General features: G+C 43.2%; 1 protein-coding gene across 2 annotated transcripts in view; it reads left to right on the top strand.

Annotated features, from left to right (window-relative positions):
* LOC123766778 (carboxypeptidase B) overlaps positions 1-23,393 on the top strand; it is a 51,353-nt gene extending 27,960 nt beyond the window's left edge. For both annotated transcript variants that reach the window (XM_045756143.2, XM_045756144.2), the window contains exons 2-7: positions 14,985-15,050; positions 16,317-16,415; positions 17,421-17,577; positions 20,407-20,601; positions 20,958-21,123; positions 21,576-23,393. In XM_045756143.2, coding sequence (XP_045612099.2) covers positions 14,985-15,050; positions 16,317-16,415; positions 17,421-17,577; positions 20,407-20,601; positions 20,958-21,123; positions 21,576-22,197 — 1,305 coding nt within the window. In that variant the 3' untranslated portion in view covers positions 22,198-23,393. The remainder of the gene's footprint in view (positions 1-14,984; positions 15,051-16,316; positions 16,416-17,420; positions 17,578-20,406; positions 20,602-20,957; positions 21,124-21,575) is intronic.
* The last annotated feature ends 597 nt before the right edge of the window (positions 23,394-23,990 follow it).

Raw genomic sequence — 23,990 nt, 5'->3', positions numbered from 1 at the left:
AACAATGACTATATACACATTTCAATTGCTTTAATTTAGACTATATTTTTATGGGGGAAAAACGGGGGGGGGGGGCTTTCAGAAAGCTACTAACATCGTAGAAAAACAAACTTGTTGATGAATACAGCGTGTTTTCATCAACAAATACTGGGAACTCCCCCCCCCCCCCCTCCCTGTTCCGGTGATGATCGGGAGTAATGTAAAGACCTTTTGCGTTGCGTGTTTGTAGAAAATAATTATTATTTACACAGCGCTGATTGCAAACCATTTTTCAATACCTAACTGAATAAGCTGTTTAAGAGCTTATTCCAGAGTGGGACAGCGAGAGAAATAGAGAGGGGAGAGAGATAAAGTATTTATTATTTCTATTCACTATTTTGTGCCTGCAGGATCGAGCTCTTAGCTCTTGGACTCCGCCTTTCTAACTGTCGGTTTTCTAATGTATTGACTCCCGATGTTCTTTTCGTCTATTATTTCATATATTTTTCTCTCACACACATCCCAAAAGACGCAGGCCGTAGCAGCTGTCTAACTCACAGGTAAATATTTACTGCTAAGTGAGCAGAGGCATCAGATCAAAGAAACTGCCCATTCGTTCCTGTCTCGGTCGGGAATAGAATCAGTGCTCTTAGGGCTACGACCCCCGAGCTCTGTTCTCTCGGCCGCAAAGACCCGACCAAAAAGAGATAGTGTGTGTGTGTGTGTGTGTGTGTGTGTGTGTGTGTGTGTGTGTGTACTCGCCTAATTGTGCTTGGGGGGGGGGGGGTTGAGCTCTGGCTCTTTGGTCCCGCCTCTCAACTGTCAATCAACAGGTGTACAGATTCCTGAGCCTACTGGGCTCTATCATATCAACATTTGAAACTGTGTATGGAGTCAGCCTCCACCACATCACTGCCCAATGCATTCCACCTGTTAACTACTCTGACACTGAAAAAGTTCTTTCTAACGTCCCTGTGGCTCGTGTGGGTACTCAAGTCTCCACCTGTGTCCCCTTGTTCGCGTACCACAAGTGTTGAATGGTTTATCCTTGTCTACCCTGTCAATACCCCTGAGGATTTTGTAGGTAGTGATCATGTGTGTGCGCGTGTGTGTGTGTACCCTCAGCGTTAATGCAATATTTGCTTTTCCACTGTTCGTTAGTTAATTCTATTTTCCTACATCCCTCCATGCGTAATTAAGGTCAAATGTCGCTACAAGCTCCTTCCAACGGCCCCACAAGCTCCTTCCAACGGCCCCACAAGCTCCTTCCAACGGCGCTCAGATAGTTCCAAAGTGTTTCGAGAGGCTGAGTAAGTTCCGCAAGTGTTGCTAAAGAAAGTGTTCCTCAAGTGATGTCAACGAGAGCGTAATAAAAACTGGTAAGGTGTGTGTGTGGGGGGAGGGGGGGGCGTGTTTGACAGTTACATAACGCGCGCGCTTGAGGCCTGTTGTGACGTTACTGGCTAACGTAACCACACACCCACCGCTACTCGTAACGTAACCTAACTATCGGGCTACAATCGGGAGTCCAGCAGAGCTACTAATTGATAAAACAGTCTCAATTACCACAGTAACTCGCCTTGCGGCCTTAAAAGTGACATGATATTTGTAATACGATTCCAAATAACCGTTAGCTGTTTTTTTTTTGTCTACAGATAAAACGGCTTTTAAAGTTCACATGCAGTTATTTTGAAAATATGTGGAAATATATATATTGTTAATATGATAAAACGAACTGAACTGATTGAAATACTGAAGGTAAGAAGCTTATTATTCTTTAGATGGTACTGATCTGACGTCACACACACGGCCTATTACCATGCTCGCGCGGGAAATTCAAATTACTTTAAAATTGGTGTTGGAAAAAAATATTACTACTCAATATCTATAGTTTTCTTAAAACTAAAACTACAATAGACTGCTAGCAAAGATCAATCTTTGTAATAAATCTATATTTTAAATAATTTCTTTTGATTATTGCCTATGAAGCAAAATTAAAATAGCAATTTTTGTTTAATATATCACGATTTAAATTTTAAATGGCGGTATCAACACTTTTTTTTATTCTTTGGAGGTGTAATTCGTATAAGTAAATCTAGTCTGGCCAAAGTTATTCAGATGTAAGAAGAAATGAAGGATTACTAGCCAAACCCGTTTAGTTAAAACGGGTTATTAATGGGTGAGGCGGCGGGTGGTGACCAGTTGGGAAGGTACACGGTACTACTCAGTTGTCCCCTACCATCATCCACACCACCACCATCACCCATACCACCACAATTCCCCCACAACTACAATAACCCAACACCACCATTATCAGGCATCAATGTTCTCTAAACCTTTGCTGGGTCTGGCATGATTATAAATTCTGCAAATGCCGAATGAAGCCATGTCCGACACTCTCCCGCGATGTCTGACACCATGGCTGACTTTCTTGCGATGTCTGACACTACATCTTATCTTGAGGTTATCTTGAGATGATTTCGGGGCTTTTAGTGTCCCCGCGGCCCGGTCTTTGACCAGGCCTCCACCCCCAGGAAGCAGCCCGTGACAGCTGACTAACACCCAGGTACCTATTTTACTGCTAGGTAACAGGGGCATAGGGTGAAAGAAACTTTGCCCATTGTTTCTCGCCGGCGCCTGGGATTGAACCCAGGACCACAGGATCTTAAGTCCAGTGTGCTGTCCGCTCGGCCGACCGGCTCCCTACATGACTTAATTCCCCGCGATGTCTGACACCGTGCCTGACTTCCTCGCCAGGGTTGGCACTGTGCCTGACTCCTCCTCCAGGTCCGGCACCGTGCTTAACGCCTCTCTTCTTTCTTATTGCTCTACCATCTGTTTTCTTGTTTTTATTATTCACCCCTTTCACCTCCATCTTCAGTGTGGTATCCCCAAAAAAGATGGCGCCCAACTGACCTGTTATATACAAAAAATATAAATAATTATAGTTAAGTTAATAATTAGAATTAACATTGCATACATTTTTGAGAGTTCAAGCCAAGGGTTTTCCATCCTACGAGGCACTAGAGCATAATGAAAAGCGCGCCAGTAACTGTTTCTATAATGAGTTTGGAAATTAACTGGTTGAGGTGGCGCCTAGGCTGTAGCACGCTCGATGGCCTAGGTGCAGGGCTCAGGCTGGCCCTCCTGGGTAGGGCACAGGCTGGCCTTCCTCGGCAGGAGTCATTAAAAGCCATTAAGAGTCATCCTATGCCTTAGAACTTTGACGTCGACTCTGACTACGCCCACAGGATATCGTGTCATCCGCCCACACCCACAGTTCCTCCCTCCACCTCAATCCACGCCCCCCACCCCCAGTGTTTTCCACGCCGTTCAAAATTTCCTCACCACTCGCAGCTCTCACCCCGTGGCCATAACCTGGTCTTCACCCACCATACTGCCGGCAGTTTGTTGACCTCGCTCGCCCCCGGTCTCCCGGCTACCTTATACCCATGCCTTTGTTCATAACCACGCCCCCGTCACCCGCGCCCCGTCACCCACGCCCCGTCACCCGCGCCCTGTCACCCACGCCCCGTCACCCGCGCCCCGTCACCCACGCCCCGTCACCCACGCCCCGTCACCCGCGCCCCGTCACCCACGCCAAGTTAAATGGTGTTCCTCGTCACCCGTCACTCCACTGAACTTCATCGTGCTCTACCCCTCATTCTGATCCTTCATGCAATCAATTTTCTCCATACCCTTTCCCACACTTCCCATTTCCTACTTCCCCTCCCCTCCCCCTTCTCTTTCCCTCCCGTCCCCCCCCCGCCCCACCACCACTCTTCCCTTCCCCTCCAGACCAAGTTTGTCATGCCTACACAACTTTCACTTCCTGTTCTGTTTACGCTGTTTGCTCGTCATTTATTCATTTCTCATCCTTTGCTCTTTTTTCACCATTTTCTTTCATCTTTGCTGTTTCTTCCTTCTTTCATAATAGCTTTGTTCATATATAGTTGCCGCTTCACCTCCTCCCGTGTTCTTTTTCTGCTTTATCTACTTTTTTTTTTATATCATTTGCTACTCCTCTTCCCTCTCTCATGCACCTGTCCACCTTGTAATTCTAGGCAGCCCCAACCTTCGCCACCGCCCCTACTGACAACACCGGGAACACCACAAGGACGCCGTCCAGGCCAGCAAAACCGTCCACAGCACTATACCGTCCACGGCGCACCAGTACCTGCCTCTCGGCCGCGGACACTTTCACTGCTCTCTTTCCCGTGTCTTGGCTGCCTTTCTCCCTCCGCTACACCCTGTCCACGTGGTTCCTGTTGGTCGTCCCTCCCTCCCACTACCACATTCTTATACACAACCCGTTGTTCTCCTCAGTATTACTTCCAATTTTGACACATGTGTATCATTTTATTAAGGCCAAAAACTGATGTACTATTTTTTTTTTATGCTCGTGGGTTCTCGGGTAGGTTAGGTTCAGGCAATTTAGTACAATAGTTTTGTGACGTTGGGAACTGTCGGGAGGGCGGGCTGGTACGACACCCACCACCACAGCTCCACAACACTCAGCTCTAGGAAGCCTATTCTAGGAAGCTTACACTAGGAGGCCTACTCTAGGAAGCCTACTCTAGGAAGCCTACCCTCACCTCCCCCCTCCCTTTCATCCCACTGCAACAGGCAAGTTAACATAAAACAGATTAAACTGAACGAGACATGGTACCCCCACCAACTCTGTTGCCAAGCAATCAGGTCTGATAGAGAAGTGATACTCAAAGGCCAAAAAGCTCTTATATAACAATTTTGATCTATTTAAATCTGACATATATATTATACATATGGGCAGCACAAAACGTCAGACTGCGAGCTGCGGCGTCTAACATCCTTGTTGACCAGACCTGGTTAGAAACCGGACCGCAGGGACATTTATTTCTGGAAGTTGCGCAAGGCAGACACCGGATAATGCGACAGGATCAGGCTGGGCTACCTTTACCAGTGACGGGTGACTGCAAGTGAAGAATGTCCCAATCGTTTCATATCCGAACTCTACAAGCAGGAACTGGGTCATACTTTCCAACACTACATTATTGAATGTCCAGTCAGCAGACTTGCCGGTGTAAGGAACCCGGAGCTTGGGAATAACCTTATCCACCCCCGTGTTCTTGAGGATATCCTCATAATGCAGCCATAGTTAGCATGACTAACTGTCCTGCCAGATGGGGACTTCAGCATCACGTAGCTTCATATAATATGAGAAGGGTACGTGACTGCTGATGTGCCTCTGTTAAAGCGGGTCAAAATGACTGTCATGTTCAGCCACCTGTGTTGCCACGTTCAACCACCTGTGTTGCCACGCTCAACCACCTGTGTTGCCACGCTCAACCATCTGACGCGTTGTCATGGTCAACCACCTGACGTGTTGCCAAGCTCATCTCCAGTGTTGTCGCGCTCAACCAAAAGATCATAATCGGACTACTTAAATGACGATCTTTGTCCAGCATCTGCTGGAAGTTGCAGTGCTCAAGCTCTCCTCCCAATCTCAGAAAGGCAACACTGTCGGCAAGCTTGTATACTGCGCCAACACAAGCTTAGTCATCAAGGAGGGAACATCATCATCAGATGAAGCCACAAGAAGTAACATCAGCAGTGACTGTCACCTCCCAAGTGCCTCATCACCTACCAACATTCACCTCCACATTTCAGAGTCAGGGGAAGGAAGAGCGGTTGACCTCTGTTCCACCACAACAGAGAGAGATAGGTCTAACATCAGCCCAGAGCTCCGTTAAATGAAATATATATATATATATATATATATATATATATATATATATATATATATATATATATATATATATATATATATATATATATATATATATATATAGTAGGCATCCTTCAGTCTCGGGAGACTATTGAGTTGTGCCCTGGTTGTCAATCCTGGTGCAGCGTCTGGTGTTACTGATGAGGCCAATCCGAGAGTGACAGTCCATCCCACACTGAGCACAAACGAAGTCCGATTTTGGTCTGTCTTCCTGGCTACCGGCTTTCCTTCTCTGTCTCTTTGCCTCCGATTTCTTGGCAAGTGACTCCTCGAACTTGGAGAGACCTCTTTGAACAGACTGCCTCCAGGCTGAACGGTCTGCAGCCAGTGTCTCCCATATAGCAAGATCGACGTCCATGGCTTTCAGGTCCCTCTTGCATACGTCTTTGTACCGTAGCTGGGGCTTGCCTGTTGGACGCTTTCCCTGCATCAGCTCACCATACAGGAGATCCTTGGGGATCCTGCCGTCGCCCATTCGCACAACGTGCCCGAGCCAGCGCATTCGTCTCTTGTTTCAACATTGTGTACATGCTGGTGATTCTTGCTCTCCTCAGGACGTTGTTGTTTGTCACCTTGTCCTGCCAGGTGATGTCCAAGATGTGTCGAAGGCAGCGCATGTGGTAGGCATTCAGCTATCTTTCCTGACGGGCGCGGAGTGTCCAAGACTCACTGTGCCTCGAGTGCCATCCCCCTGTACTTTGGCAGAGTAGGCCATGGTGGCCGTACCTGTCAGCCACCACCTCGCCGCAAATACACCTATATCTGGTGTGGATTGGGGCAGCAAGGCGGAGGGCCACAGCAATTCGGAGGGCGTGTGGTGTGAGACGCGTGCCAGTTGCCGACATTGGGGTTGCTAACAGGAAATCCCCTGCATGTGGGGCTGCTACTGCTGTGAGGCGAGCAATGTCGTGTTGTGTTGTTGCAGCACCCAGGCACTCTGCAGCAACTTGGTCTACAATGGGGCCATCCTAGCTGGATTGCTTGTAGGCTTTCGGGGATGGTGGTTGAGGTGATGGGCCTGCACCTGAGGCCCACTCTATGGCACAGCGTGTACAATTGGGATCATTTACACCTGCCAGCTGATGTAAGTGGGCAGGTAGAATTTCCTTCACAAGGTCGTCGGATGCTGATGAGGAGGACAGGAAGGCTATATATATATATATAATATATATATATAATATATATATCGTGATCCAGCCTGTACTCCTCTTGACATACCAGAAAATATTCTGAGGAAACTACTCCAAGCTTGTACTAAAGAGGCACCCTTCTTGAGCCCGGATGGGCACATGTATAAGCAAGTAGATGGGCAAAAAGCAAAAAGTCTTAGTCGACATGAACTTGAAACCGGCCATATACTGCAGGTATGTTGACGACATTTTTACACAGGTACCTGATGTCAGACATCTGCAGGAGCTGAAGGAGGCATTTGAGCAGAGTTCCGTGCTGCGTTTCACTTACGAGATGGAAAAGGATGGGAAGCTGCCCTTTCTAGATGTAACAGTCATGGAAAAGGGCGGAGGTTTCCACACTGCAGTCTACACTAAGGAAACAAACATAGGAATGTGCCTAAATGCCAACAGCGACTGCCCAGACAGGTACAAGAGGAGTGTTGTTAACGCATATGTCGACCGTGCTCTCAGCCACAACTCAGAATGGAAGCAAGTCGACGAAGAACTCTGTAGGGTAAGGCAGGTCCTAGTCAATAACGGCTTCTCCAATGGTTTCGTCGAAGACATCATAAGAAGGAAAGTGAAAAGCCATGCAACCTCTGAAGAGACAACTAACACAACACCTATACCCCCTATTAGACTATTTTACAGGAACTTCTTTTCCACAGCTCATAAAACGGAGGAAAGGGTCCTGAAAGATATTGTTAATAGAAACGTTATCCCTACAGACAAAAATCAGAGGATACAACTGACGATTTACTATAAAACCAGAAAAACGGCCAGCCTACTCATGAGAAACTCTCCAGACACAAAACAGAACGCTTTAAAAGAGACTAACGTCGTCTATGCCTTCAAATGCCCTCTTGGGGACTGTAAGCTCCAAAAAACCCAGTATATAGGCAAGACAACAACATCTCTTTCTAGGCGTTTAACGATGCATAAGCAACAGGGCTCCATTAAGGAACATATAATCTCTTCCCACAACCAAACCATCGCCAGAGAAATCCTAGTAAACAACACAGAAATCATCGATAGATACAGCGATAGCAGGCGGCTTGACGTTTGCGAGGTACTACACACCAAGTCAACACCAGCAATCAACAGCCAATTATTGCACAACTATATTCTACCCACCTCAAGACTCCGCTCCAATATAGAAGCATCAAGAAATATGGACCAATAGGCTTTCTACAAACACTTCTATTCAATATCCATTGTTTCGTGTTCTGTCTTGTGTTGATGAAATTAATACCCTATTAATACTCTTGTTCTGTCTTGTGTTGATGAAATTAATACCCTATTAATACCACATCTTGTTCTGTCTTGTGTTAATGCCACATCACCCCTTCCACCTCACTCAAATGTAGATATAAAATCGGAGATGCGTAAGTTCTATTCAGTTGTGTATTTGTGAACTAAAGTCTTTGAAAATGTAATAAGTTTTACGAAACGCGCTCGTGTCGCGTCAGACTAGAAATAAAAATGAATTTTGGAGAATTGATTTTTGATTTACCTCCAACAGTGAAACGAAATGTACGAAAGATTGAGAAAATTCGTGTTAGAATTATTAATCTTACTTTTTCGGTCATATTTAATAATATATGTCTACAGGAAAGACTGCTACCAAAATATACTAATAATATATATATATATATAATATATATATAATATATATATATATAATATATATATATATATAATATATATATATATATATATATATATATATATATATATATATATATATATAATATATATATAATATATATATATATAATATATATATATATAATATATATATATATATAATATATATATATATGGGACTCAGGAACTTAGAAACTATTTAATGCAAGGGGCGTGAGGGAGAGATAGTACTCGTTAAATTAATACAATGAATACTTTCTAGAGGTAATATGACGAGAAACGGGAAAATGAGGCGTCATTACATTAGACATGCGACAGCTTATATAATGCGGGGCTCAGGAGCTAGCGCTCTCCCCGGCATCCAGGGTGGTAACAATGCTGGAAGAGGGGGGAGGGGGGGGGGGCGGTGGATTTCCCGGGAATTCCTGCTGGTCTTTGGCCACATCTCCACCCACATATTCTCCCCCCCCCCCTTGCTCTCTTCCTCCCTCTCCATCCACTTGTTTTATTTTGAGCAATGTTTGTGTGCCTTGAGTCCCATTAGCGGTGCTGGAATTGTTACCGAGGTGCGGATAGAGGCATAGGAACTGAACCCCAATGCTCGTTTAGCTAAGCATGCTACAGCTAAAGAATTTTACATCATTTAAATTAATTTTTAGGTATGCTACACTCAAGTTCTCATCTTGGTACCTCGGTGTCCTTGTGTTTCTTAAGTGAGAATGTTTTGTGCGTGTCTCGATTTATATGAGGGAATGCTGGGTTTTGTGCGTGTCTGCGTCTGTGTTTTTGTTTGTTTACGTGGAAATGTGGTGTTTGTTAACATTGATTACGTGCTGTTAGTATGACTTTCTGTTCGGTATATAATGTATCGTACTTTTGCGTATATTATCGCAATTGTATACAAACATCTAATCATTTTTGTTTATCTTCACATAGAGTTCTTGTGCTACACCAGACGAACCTTCCCACTCTCCACAGCTGGAGTGGGAATGGTGCCGCGCTAGTTCCCCCGACGACACTGGCGAAACGCTTGGGCACTTTTCCTTTCACTTTATACATCTGTTCACCTAGCAGTAAATACGTACCCCCGGGAGCTCGGCAACTATTAATTGTGAGCTGCATCTTGGGGTAGTTAGGTCAAGTACAAGTATTTTTATTAAGATAAAATATGGCCCGTAGTTGGCCTGAGGGGTGGGTGTTGGGGGGAGGGGGGAGGGGGGGGGGGCTGGGACTTTGAGAACACCCTTTTATCTATCCCCTTAGCAACGCTATATCTGGCTTCCTAGGAGATACCATACTTTCAGCCAAGCAGCACCATAGCATGATATATATTTTTCCCCCCTCTGATGTTCCATGTTTCCACTTACACCCGTACATCTTTACTCAATTTTACATTCATTACAGACTTTACGAGATTCCAAATGCTACGAGGTTGTCTATAACAATAATATTGAGTCGAGAACGAAAATTTGTTTAATGGGAATTATATAAACTATATATAATGTATTTTCCCCTTGTAAATTGATGCATATATGACCTTTATATTGGATATTACTTAATGAAGAGAAAAAAAATCTCTTAAATTGTTTAATAAATGCAGAATAAGTGGCCATGATGAATGAACACGGTGGTGACTGTATTAAGCTCTTGGGAGGCTTAACCTTCACCAATCATCGAGTACTAAAATGAATATAAACTATAACACATTTATAAATAAACGTTAGATTATATTTACCCCAAGCCTAGTATACAATACTGGTTTTACGAAGTGTTGGCCCTGCAGGCCAGACTAGTGTCCCACGCTTCTCTAACCTTCCCTACGGAATGTCCAGAGGAATAGGACGATTAGGGGATAGGGGTAGACAAATTGGCCAGCAATAGGCCCAGGAAGTTTTGTGTCTACTAAACATCGTCAGTGGTTGGCTGGCTGGCTGGCTGGCTGTTGGACTAGCTAGTTGTTGAACTGGCTGACATGTTTTCCTTCAATCTCGACGGGTATTTGATCCTGGACCATAATAAAGAAACGTGGGTAATAAAGAGCAGTGCGTGACCGGATGCCTGTAATTGTCTTGTCGCCTCTTTACTGCTATTTTATGGCTTAGGGGGATAGGGGGAGGATGGAGAGTGGTTTGAGAGACTAACTGTAGTTGCTGTGGTTGATCTAATCACTATGTCTAAGATAGTTATCTTTGTTAGTTTTTTTAGTTTAGTCATTTGTTATGCACCCAATCCCCATCCCGGAGCCAGTGGTGAGAAGAGTTACAGAAGCACGTAATGAGTTCAGAAATATATTTGTGAGCAAACAAATATCAAGAATACTAATGTCAACAAATGCAAATTAACAAAATTGAAAATGGGAAGATTGAGCACTTTTAGTAATTTACATAAACACTGTCAGTCACAGATGTGACCTTGGCACTTATTATGTAAATAACCGAAAGAGCTCCCTAGTTGTTCCTAGATGCAAACCCTGATCTGAAACTCTTCCTGGACAGATGTAATGAAATCCATAATCACCACACCAAAAATAAATATCCCTTTGATAACCCCAGAGTCAAAATAAATCTGTATAAACACACTACAAATAAAGGGACCTAGTCTATGGAACTCACTCCCTAACAAACTAAAAAGATGTCCAACCTTCGCCTTATTCAAAAGTAACACCAAGAAGTACCTACTTTCATCCTCATAGTTTTTTACCTAGTGCTTCACAGTCACAGTGTATCGTGTGCCACCCCAACACATGTGCCTAAGCCATAGGCACATGTGTTGTTACAACTTCACCGTTGTAATCACTTGCCATCATCTTATATCATGGTTGTTATGTCGAACGCAAATTTATTTCTATAATGTACCTGGAAATAATCCTCAAAATTATGCTACAAATGTTCCTGTCGATAATCCTCAAATTTGACTAAAATGTACCTACTAATTTTCTTTAAATTGTTTTACAATGTTACTCTTATCTTTTTTTCAATTTTGCTACAAATTACCTACTTAAAATTATTTGTTAGATTAAGGACCTGCCAGAAACGCTGTGCGTGTTAGTGCCTTTACAAGAATGTAAAAACATCAATGTTATGTACTCTCATAAACCCAATGTACCTTCTTGTATAAATAAATAAATAAATAAATAAAGTTCATTCGATTTTCCCAGTTACAACATGGTTCATTTATATATATATATATATATATATATATATATATATATATATATATATATATATATATATATATATATATATATATATATATATATATATATATATATTATATATTTGTATTTGTATTTCTTATTTTATATCTCCTCTACCCCTCTCTCTATGTCACATAAGAACACATTAATAAAAAACATTTTAAGCACTCCACCCTATGATGATTCCCTTCAGGTGTTAAGTGGAGCTTAATCTTAGACCTGAATCATTTCTGAACACTACGCCATTGCTGGCGTAAACCTAAATAAACACAACTCAACCCCACCTAACCCAACCTGACACAACCTAACTCAACCCAACAAAACCTATCCTAACACAGCAGAGATACAATTTATATTTAGGTGTGACAACTGTCTGCACTATGCACAAGGTGTGTGACACTACAAAGTGACGCCGTCAGAGCAGGCGTGCTGGGAGGGTGCTGTTATCACCTGTTTATACGGCTTGTCTACCTCCATATAGTTCTCTCTGCCACAACTGCCAAGTACTTACCTCTTTCATTCCTCTTCCTCTCTCACTCCTGTCCCTCCTCACTCTCCTGCCGCACCTCACTACCCTACCGCAAATCACACAACCTGTCCCCTTACAAAGAACGTCGCATATCGTATGCGTTACGTTAAGGTCAAAAACTGTCGTATTAGAAAATAGAAGCGGCTGGAGAAAGTGACGTACTGTCCCGTTTTCTGTTTTGGGTCCTCTGGTAGATTAGGAGAGGACACTTTAATTTGACCGTTTTCTTGACGTTGGGAAACCTCACCTCACTCTCCAACCTCACCTCACTCTCCAACCTCACCTCACTCTCCAACCTCACCTCACTCTCCAACCTCACCTCACTCTCCAACCTCACCTCACCTCACTCTTCAGCCGTACCTCACTCTCTAGTCGTACCTAACTCTCCAGCCGCACCTCACTCTCCATCATAGATCGTAACGTAATTCCCAACCCGTGATCACCTCACCTCCCCCCCCCCATCCCACGTCATCGGCGGGAGGGAGATTACCCGAGATAAGCGGGAAGTAATCAAGAGATAAGGCGGGATTAATGGAGACAGTTGTGAGACTTAAATGGAAATGACTGCTGCCTCCTCCTCATCTTCCTGTTGCAGCTTCTGCTGCTGATGATGATGATGGTTCATTACCTCCTGCTCCTCCCCATTCTCTTGTTAATTCATGCATTGTTAGAGATGATCAAAACATGTACGAAACTACTGGATAGAGTAGTTGCAAGAGATAGAGTAGACAGGGAGCAAATGACTATGTGCACTGGGAATGAGAACACAGAATAATGAGGCACAGATGGAAAACTGGGCGGAATGTTTTTTTCAGTGTTAGAGGTCGTAAGCATGTGGGATACATCAGTAGGAACGCAGTGAAGCCAAACACTATCCATGAATACAACGGATACTATGGATAGATGATGACGCGAGGCTTCAGGCGATGGAGTTCCAAGAGCGGTGGAGATTCTATACTAAACACCTCTGCCACCAGGGCGAGTCTCGGTACAAATGTGACCTTTAAACCTTAAGAACTATCAACACAACACCAAAAGTAAATACAAACAGGTTCTGCAGAGTATAAGCAAAAGCATCTGGAGGGCACTGAAGCTACAACCACTGCACCCGCTTCTACCCATGGCAGCCATTTTTGACCGGATATAAATACGAGCTGCGTCGTATGGGCCAACGGGCCTACTGCAGTTATCTTTGTTATCATCTTTAGTTTATATGTCATTATACTGGTCCCGTTACTCGGGTTGCGACGGGTGAGAACCGCCGTTCGCATCAACAGCGTCAATGTAATCGTCATTATCATTATGTTGTCAAAATTGTCAACATTTATCATTATTAAAGCAATTCGGCATCGTTTTCTATGTTTGTTGAAAATAAGGAGGTTGGAGTCTGAACCCTGTTTGCTGGTAGAGGGTTGTCTGCTCTACTGCTGTATTGTGAGTGTTTGCTGGTAGAGGGTTGTCTGCTCTACTGCTGTATTGCAAGTGCCGCTGGTGGAGGGTTGTTTGCTCTGCTGTACTAGGTGCCTTCTGGGTAATTGTTGTAACGGATCCTCTACTGGCGATAACTACAGTAGTTCAGCATTGTTAAAATCCCATATGCTGGCCTGCTTCATGAAGCTTGCAAGCTCATCGTGAAGCTTGACGACTCATCATGAAGCTTGACGACTCATCGTGTTATGTTCATTGTGTGTTTTCTTAGTAAAACACATAAATGCAATTTGGTGTTATTTACAAGAATAATGAAGAGCATATCTGCTAACAACTACAGTTTGTTGTTACCATTACTTATACGTATTAATTTATTTTATAATGAATGTTACAATTTCATAATTTTTGTACTAGTACACACGTGGATTTCGTTTTTTAATGTACTATTACAAACGTGGATTTCGTTATATCAGAATTTGAACCTAAAAGAAGAAATAAAAGGTTGGGATCCACTTTACTAGAGCGTTCCACTCAGTCTATCCTCAAATGCAACACATCTTCCAACGCCTATCAATTCTTGCTCAAGAAGCCTAACGCACGAATCTGCAATTTAAGAATTGACGTTTCGGTCCGTCCTGGACCGTTATCAAGACCATTAAAAATGACTTGATAACGGTCCAGGACTGACCAAAACGTCGTTAATTCTTCAATTTCAGATTTATGGGTTCAGTGTGTAATTTTCAACCACTGTGACTTAGTGTCTTTTTGATCAAGGTTCATGGAGTGTATTTATGGGGGGGGGGGTTTACGGGGGACAGCACGCTGGACTTGTGATCCTGTGGTCCCGGGTTCGATCCCGGGCGCCGGCGAGAAACAATGGGCAGAGTTTCTTTCACCCTATGCCCCTGTTACCTAGCAGTAAAATAGGCACCTGGGTGTTAGTCAGCTGTCACGGGCTGCTTCCTGGGGGTGGAGGCCTGGTCGAGGACCGGGCCGCGGGGACACTAAAGCCCCGAAATCCTCTCAAGATAACGTTGTGATGAAGTCAGTTTTTTGTATGATACTAATCTTATTATTCTAGGATATTGTTATGATATATTTTTGGGTGTTAATCCAACGCGAAATAATTCTTTGCAATATAAATATATCTTTACAACAGTCTTAATATTCCCGATAAAGCTTCGCTGTTATACAGCCGTGTTTGTTTGTTTGTTTGTTGATGTTATGGGTAATTCTTGATTGTATTTTTTTGTTTTTGTTTTACAGATGTTTCTTACTGTGGCGGTGTTGAGTCTGGTGGTGTCCTGCGCTCTGGGGGACCCAAGCATTCAGGTAAGATGGCTTGGTGTGAACTTTTGGACAAAACTGCGTCTGTCAGTGTTATTAGGGATCCTAGAACTAGGGGGGTACACGGGAGACATCTCCCGTCACGTAGGGTGCAGTCGCACCTCCACAGATCTACAGTAATAGCTCTTGATACTGGGAATGGTTCAAAAGGGCCACCACTTATGGGTTATTCATGCCCGTGCCACCTTTTGGGTGGCTTAATCTTCATCAATCAATCAATCTAGGGGGAGGGGGTAGGATAGGTTGCCACTTTTACTATCTTTACTCTCCATGTTGCTTTTCACTCTCTTTGCGGACCTTGATTGATTTATGAGAGCTTTCCTATTTTTGGAAACAGGAAAAGTATGTTAGGCTTATCGAGATAAGCTTGACGCGGTCTAACGCCCGAGTGGACAGCGCTCGGGATTTGTATTCCTAAGGTTCCAGATTCGAACCCGGATCCATCACATTTAGTGATGTTGGACTCGGAAACAATTAGGCATAGTTTCTTTCACCCTGATGGCCCTGTTCACCTAGCAGTAAATAGGTACCTGGGAGTTCGACAGCTGCTGCGTGCTGGTTCCTGGGGATGTGTAACGAGGACTGGATGAGGTTCGGGCCGCGGGAACAGTAAGCCCCGAAATCATCTTGATTGATGATTGATGAAGATTAAGCCACCCAAAAGGTGGCACGGGCATGAATAGCCCGTAAGTGGAGGCTCTTTTGAGCCATTACTAGTATCAAGAGCTGATACTGGAGGTCTGTGGAGGTGCGACTGCACCCTGCGTGACGGGAGATGTCTCCCGTGGAAATCATTTTAAGATAACCTCAAGATATACCCTCTCGGCCTTTCCCAGAATCCAGCCCACGGCAGTTGCCTAACTCCCGGGTACTTATGGTACTTATTGACTAATAATGTAAATAGATTCATCAGGTGCAAGGAAACGTGCCCAAGAGTGTGTGCCGGGCTAGGGGAGTCAACCCCCGAACCTTCCGGTAGTGTGTCACTGTAGCTCACCTCTTGTGTACGAAGCACATTCTTTCTCTTTGCGAGTAAATGAAAGAGAAAACTATGTACAGCATCTAGAGAAGTGCTTTAGAAACTTGAAACAGTACGACGTTTGCCAGGAACTTGAAACACCTTTCTGTAATTAGCTGGCAGCGCTTATGGCAAGCTCTGCCATAACTGCCAATGTTTTCTGGTTGGATTCGGTCTCTCAATCTTGCCTGTAGAATATTTTGTTTGTTTACTAACTTATTCTTTGTCGCCAGCTGTGGGTGGTGGATGCGCCCAAGGAGAGCCCGGCGGTGGAGAAACTGGCGGACGTTGGCTACATCGATGTCTGGAGCAGCAACTCCACCCACGCCCAGGTAGGACATTGCTCCCTCCCCAGTTTACACGCTTACCGGCATTGCTCACTCAGTTTACATGACTATTAGGATTACATTAAATTTACAAGCCAACTGTGATTACACACAAATTTACAAGCCGCAGGCTGTGTTGGGTGTGCGGTACCACTCGCTCTCAGTCTGCTGGTGGATATGATACTGAGCAGGAGTTAGAATAATGATGAATGTGCAGTTTGAATGTTGACCAGACCACACACACTAGAAGGTGAAGGGACGACGACGTTTCGGTCCGTCCTGGGCCATTCTCAAGTCGATTGTCGACTTGAGAATGACTTGAGAATCGGCTTGAGAATAGTCCAGGACGGACCGAAACGTCGTCGTCCCTTCACCTTCTAGTGTGTGGTCTGGTCAACATTCTTCAGCCACGTTATTGTGACTCATCGCCTATTGCAGTTTGACTCTCCTAGCTGTGTTAGCTGGGACAGTGTTAGCTAAGACCGTGTTAACCGGTCTTAAGCCCCCTGTTACCTGGGGGCTGTGTTAATCTGCTGAATTGACTAGAACTGTGTTAACTGGGACTGTGAGATTGTTGTGCTCTCTGGGGACGAATACCAGATGTGTCATGTTGTCATGTCAACGGATGTGACGGTGGCCGGGGGGGGGGGGGAACTTCCCCAGGTGTGAAAGTATAACAGGCTCCATCACAGAGATGCTCCTGTGAATTCTGAAGAGGCTGTGAATTTGATAACAGGTGAATGTTAGAGAGGGAAAGTGTAGAGCTGTATAAGACTTGATTAAAGTTGTGCTTATGCTATGTTGTGCAAATGATCTGTTATAAGAATATGATGTTGGTTGGTGAGAATATTATGTTGCATGACTTGTGTGTGTATATTTGGTGTTGCACTAAAATAGTTTAGCCATTAATGATGGCATTTCAATTGTTGCAGAGTCTAGTGAACCTCGCAGACGCTTGCATGTCAGTCTCACGAATGAAACAATTATTTCGTGGTGTTGGGACCTTTGCAGATTCTGGTTGAGCCGGAAGTGATGCCGTTGGTGCAGCAGTTGCTGGAGGAGTCCCAGATCAACTACTGGGTAGAGGTGGAGGACGTGATGAGTCTGGTGCAGCAGGAGCGCCAGTTCATGAAGGAGGTGAAGGAGAGAACCAGGCGTACCAGAGCAGGTAACTTTATGCACTCTAATGGTGCATAAATTATATACTCACACGCACGCACGCACGCACACACACACACACACACACACACACACACACACACACACACACACACACACACACACACACACACATAGAGCCCAATAGGCTCAGGAATCTGTACACCTGTTGATTGACGGTTGAGAGGCGGGACCAAAGAGCCAGAGCTCAACCCCCCAACACAACTAGGTGAGTACACACACACACACACACACACACACACACACACACACACACACACACACACACACACACACACACACACACAGAACGAGGTAAGACCATACAATTATAAGCAGATATATACATAAATATCCCCCAAGGGGTAACAGACAACCCACAGACTGAGAGGAAAGCTGCTAGTACATGGACAGATTGTTTGGGAAACACTTTACTCGAGAAGAAAATAAGCTATATGGAGAGCAGGGATATTCAAGGCACTTCCTGGTGCTACATATCACGAATGAAACAAGAAATGACGCTCAAACAGTTAGACTACCGACCAGGTCTTCAGAGTGAGATGGACATGAAGAGTTTTGGATACGAAATGTCAATAGGAAGAAGTGACCACTGTACTGGTTATGAAAAACACTAGAAGAAGAATGGGAGGGATAGCATATCATAAAGAGGAATACCAGGGGGGGGGGGAAAGATCGAAGACTTCCTAGCAAGAATAACACGGGAAAGAGAAGTCTTAAGTGAAGTCATCATAAGATAGCATGGACTATATAGTGAGCAAATTCAAAGATGCAAAAGGAATATTCATACCACAACTTTAAGAGTCTTTGACAAGCAGAGCCTGGAGTTAAAGAAGAAAAAAAGCTTGGAAGAAACACAGAGAGCACAGAACCAAATCAAATACATAAAAAGAATGAGGAACAAGTGCACAGAAATTACGAGAGTGGTAAAGAATGTCATAGAATCCAAAGCAGAGGACCAGCAAGTAGGGGGGACCCTCGATTTCCCACCCTTGTCAAGTCCACTAAATGTGTTGGCTCTCAGGTAAATTCAGGTAAACTGCCCTGTAGCCACATCAGGAGAAGGATATCTGTATCTAGGTGGTCATTAGAGCCCTAACAGACGCCCTCACAAGGAAGACTCACCAAAATGAAGTGATATCACAGGTAAAGAAACTACGAGAGAAACTTGATGTAATGAAAGCTATTGTGGCCTGACAAAGTATCCCCTTGGTTATTAAAAGAGGCAGTGGAAGCCCTGTGTAGACTCACTGCTATAGTATTCAACTCCTCGCTCTAAAAGGAAGAGCTTGTACAATGTTTAAAAGTAGCTAATGTGGTGCCATTGTACAATAAAGGGGGAAGGGGGGGCAGACAACGACCATTGAACTACAGCCCAATATTAACTAATATTAATAACAAGCGTCTACAACAAGTTACTAGAGAGGTTGAACTTAAGCAGGCTTGTAGAATAATTAGAACAGCTGAAGTTTGTCTCCAAACACATCAATCCTGTTTCAAATATATGTTTACATCCTATCCAATAACATTTCTTCCTTCATAGCAGTGTTTGTATTTGATGCAAAAATGATGAGTAGAAAAAATGAGGACAGATACCTTTCATTGGGTCCTGTAGCACATGGTTCAAGCTTCATTTGGGGCAGAATTGTTTGGGCATATTTCTTGTCACCTAATGGTGCTCTTCACCTAGCAGTAAAATAGGTACCCGGAAGTTAGGCAACAGTTGTGGGTTGTATCCTGGGAAGGTCGATAACTCTAATTAGAGGCTTCCTATCCCCGACAAAATGGATCTTGATAGACAGCAGAGATAGTCTGATAAATGAATACTGGACGTTAACCGAGCCAAAATGCAAATTATTAAGTAGGAATAGAGCAATATATATGAAGGGAAGACAGATTTCTACATCTGAAAATGAGAGAGACCCTAATTTCAATGCAGATTCCGACAAGATTAGAATAACGTCAGTGGCATATGACAAACTGGCCAATTTAACTTTCAGAAATTTTGACAAAGGAGCCTTCCAGGTCGTATATACAACCAGTGGAAGACCAACTTTTGATTATATAATGCTCGCATGGAACCCTTACCTAAATTGCCTAACACTAAACAAGGTCCAAAGATATGCTATAATGCTCATTCCTGAGCTGACGGGCCTGAGCTATAAGGAAAACTGGGGAAACTAGACCTCGCTCCACTGGAGGAGAGTAGGAATAGAAGAAACATAAAAATGACATATATGATTCTAAGGGGAATTGATAAAGTGGAGAGAGAGAGAGAGACGCAATAGTCAAAGCTTGGAACTGCAGAAGGGGGCATACGTGGGAACTAAACATAAGTGAGTCACTGGTGCATCTAGTGATGGATGTATTAAACATGACAGGAATTAGGCACTAAACAATGCACTGCTTACTGAAAGACTGTAATTTACTTGTACTGAACATAAGAATAAAGGTAACTGCAGAATTTATATCCATTCTATAGTTCGGCGACCAAAACTGAACTGCATAATCTAAATGGGGCCTAACCAGAGCAAGATATAGCTGAAGAACCACACCAAGTGTCTTGTTACTAACGCTTCGATTAATAAATCCCAGTGTCCTATTTGCCCTATTACGAACATTCACGCATTGATTATTTTGTTTTAAATTCTTACTAATCATAACTTCCAGATCCCTTTCGCAATCCGACTTCGCAATCTCAATACCATCAAGCTCGTATCTTGTAACTATCATCATTATTTAGCCTCAGAACTTTACACTGATAGGTTATTTATATTGTTATCACATTTATGATACTGAGATGACACGGAACTGTCGACAGCACAACAGATGGACTGGAATACGTACCACAATATGGACGACATCGAAGGGTTCATAGGCTGGGTGAACGCTACACAAGGCAACTTGGTGCGGGTGCTGCCGGCGGCCACCACGGCGGAGGGCAGACGCGTCCTGGTGGTTAAGCTCACGGACCCCAACTCCCCAGGACCCAAGAAGAAGATCTGGATCGAAGGAGGTAAGAAAACCCAATGATAGTTATCGCCTTTACACCACCGGCGGCAACAACAGTTAACACATTTAACAATAATCATAAAAACTAATATAAATAATTATGTAATAATATTTAATTTATTACCATTATGTAGGATTTAATTACAGTTTAATCAAATACTGTAATAGGTATTTATGTATGTTTATGAAGCCATTCATCATGGGCAGGATTTCGAGAGGCAGCCTCGTGCAAGTGCTGAAGGCAGGTACCAGCGAAGAGGCCGATCAGGTCCCGTTAAAAGACCTCAACTTCCCAGAACGAAAAGAAGATCTCGATTTCTGTATTTTTATATTCGATTCTAATGTTATGTGTTGCTTCAGGTATCCATGCTCGTGAATGGATCTCTCCAGCCGTCTCCACATACATCTTGAACCTGCTAGTTACGGACGAGTCTTGGAGAGACCTGCTGAAGGTGACGGAGTGGTACATCGTCCCTGTGGCCAACCCGGATGGCTATCAGTACACCTTCACCTCTGACAGAGCCAGGTACGCCAGTCCACTGCGTCATGATGCGGCATTAACCACACCACACTCTGCAGTGTGACCTGCATGTTACTTCACATATATCTCCCTGTAATGCCACATTACAGGCAGTAGCACCACCCTACTATGTACTTACTGCAGTGCAGGTTATATCACTTAATATTTTGTGTACAGCACAGGGCTGAATAGTTACTGCTAGACACTGCAAACACATCTAGGCGAGTATATGAACACTACACACACGACATATAAAGAACTCATGTAAAACATGTGACCTAAGGAATACATTAACATAACAATATATTAAACAAGATATATTTGCAAATCTAAGGGTTTTCAATCATGGAAAATACAAAATACTTTCCTCACATTCGCAGAAGTGATCTGCTTTTCTACTTCAAAAAGAGAAATAGCCTATTTCAATAGCCTATTTATGGTATATATCTTCATTTTAGATTATGGAGAAAGAACCGCCGGGACAACGGTTCCCCTGATGGGCGCTGCAAAGGAGTGGACCTGAACCGTAACTGGAACCTGAAATGGGGCGTGGGTGCGTCCAAAAATCCATGTAGTGAAACCTACAGAGGCGACTCTCCCTTCAGTGAACCCGAGACCCGAGGACTTCAGGCCATGATGAAAGAGGTGGGAGACATAGACCTCTTCATCACTTTTCACAGCTTTGGCCAGACAATCCTCTATCCTTGGGGGTGGACTCGCAACCCTCCAGCCAACGTCAAGCAACTCAAGAACCTGGCAAAGAAGTTTGCTGATACTGTGAGAGAAATGTCCCGCGGAGAAACTGAGTATGAGATTGGTGGATCAGGACCATTGTACGGTCTCGCCTCAGGAGCCACCGACGACTGGGCGTATGGGGCATTGGGTGTTCCCTACTCTTATACTATTGAGCTGCCGGATCAGGGGCAATATCAATTCCTGCTGCCGGAGAGTCGTATCAGCAGCACTGTGGTAGAGACAGCTGCAGGTATAAAGTGCATGATCGGCTCTCTCACCAACACTGGGTTCTGTGCCGCACGCAGAGTTAGGCGACCCGACATTTTCTGGTTTAGGAGTTCATAGAACACAAGCTCTCCAGTTTTGTTATCTTATACACAATTTGAAGAAAAAAAGTAGTTCAAAATATTCAAAGATATATTTATGAATATATAATTTTATTTGCATAGTTAAGTGGAAATACTATAAAATTAGTTCTTGAATTAAAATTATTTCTTCTAGATTTTTAAGTTGCTTCAAGCACAGGTCTTTGGATTAATTTCACATTGTTCAGTAATAAGCAGCTATTTAGGCTATGCAACAACCCATGTGCAATATTCAGCCTGTGTTTTTATCAAGAAATGTTCTTCTCCATACAAATGTTGTGATGTTGGAGAACTACTGAAAGCGATTTGAAGTCCTTAGTGAGTTGCACAAGATGGTCGTCCTGTGCCAAATCTGGTGTGGATGCTGAACACAAGATGGATCTTCCTTCCCTTTTATCATCTGGTGTGGATGCTGTGCCACAGCTAAGATCACTGGTAGATGACTGAGTGCTTTGTTAGGCTTCTATAAGTATTTATATGTTTTTATGCAAATTTTATTAGTTGTATATTTATAAATACAACATATCTTATTGTGTAAGACTATGTCTTAATGGTGCATAATAAATTTATTTATGTTATAATTAGAATTGTTTAAAGTTATGTTTAAATATCTAGTTTGTATCTTTCTGTCATTCTGAATCAGTACTAGTGCTTATCACTCATTCATCAGCTGAAGAAGGATCAGGTTATGACAAGTATATGAGTCGGATTGAGTGGTTATAGATAGGAGCTGCCTCGTATGGGCCAATAGGCCTTCTGCAGTTACCTTTGTTCTTATGTTATGAATGGTGAATTTAATTGGGTCAGTTATTTTAAGAGGAATGGGTATTGAAACAGACAGGTGGTATCTGATTGGCTATATGATGAGCCAAGTGGATTGTGAATGGTCCTATGATGAGCCAAGTGGATTGTGAATGGTCCTATGATGAGGCAGGTGATATCTGATCAATGAGGAGATATGGCAAGTGGTATCTGATTGGTTTATGTGATGTCTGATTGGTAAGAAAAAGAAAGGTGGTATCTGATTGGTTATGTGATGAGGCAGGTGGTTTGTGATTGGTCATGGGATGAGGCAGATGTTATCTGATTGCTCAGAACCTGTCCATGCTGGGTCTTCTACCTCACTCATGCCCTCATGCCTAGTGTACATGAATGTAAAATAAAATTATCTATACATTTATTTTTTATTCTTCCTAGTAAGCAGTCTCCGTCCACCCATTTGTGGTGGTGGGTGAATTTAGCCAGGATTAGTTTAGGATAGGCAAAGGTTTGGTCATATTTCTACGTTAGTTTTAATTCAAATTAAACAAAATAAAATCATATATAATATAATGGAACCAAATATAATATAGGTAAAAAGAGAGCTTGATACAAAAGGATTAAGAATGGAGAAGTCAGTTTAGAACAAGAATTCGTCCAACTGGTTAGAAATGTTAAAAAAAAAAAAGAGATAAGGAAGGCAAAAAGAAACTATCAGGTTCGCATAGCAGGGCAAGCAAAGACAAATCTTAAAGGTTTTCTTTTCAGTAATATCGAACAAAGATTAGGGAAAGGATAGGAAAAACTGAGACAGGTCAGATAACTGATAATGACGAAGAGATGACTTAATATTTTAAATAAATATTTTATTTGTATTTACTAAAGAAGAACTTATCATTATGCCTTCAGTTAAACAAGTCTATATTGGTAAGGAAGAGGACAGATTAACTAGTTTACCACTTACCAAGGATTATGTTATTAAACAAATAGTAAAACTCCAGCCAAATAAATCCC

The sequence above is a fragment of the Procambarus clarkii genome, chromosome 60 (genome assembly GCF_040958095.1).
Source record: "Procambarus clarkii isolate CNS0578487 chromosome 60, FALCON_Pclarkii_2.0, whole genome shotgun sequence".
Lineage (NCBI taxonomy): Eukaryota > Metazoa > Arthropoda > Malacostraca > Decapoda > Cambaridae > Procambarus > Procambarus clarkii.
Note: the sequence above shows the minus strand (reverse complement) of the source record. Positions and strands in the feature narration are given on the sequence as shown.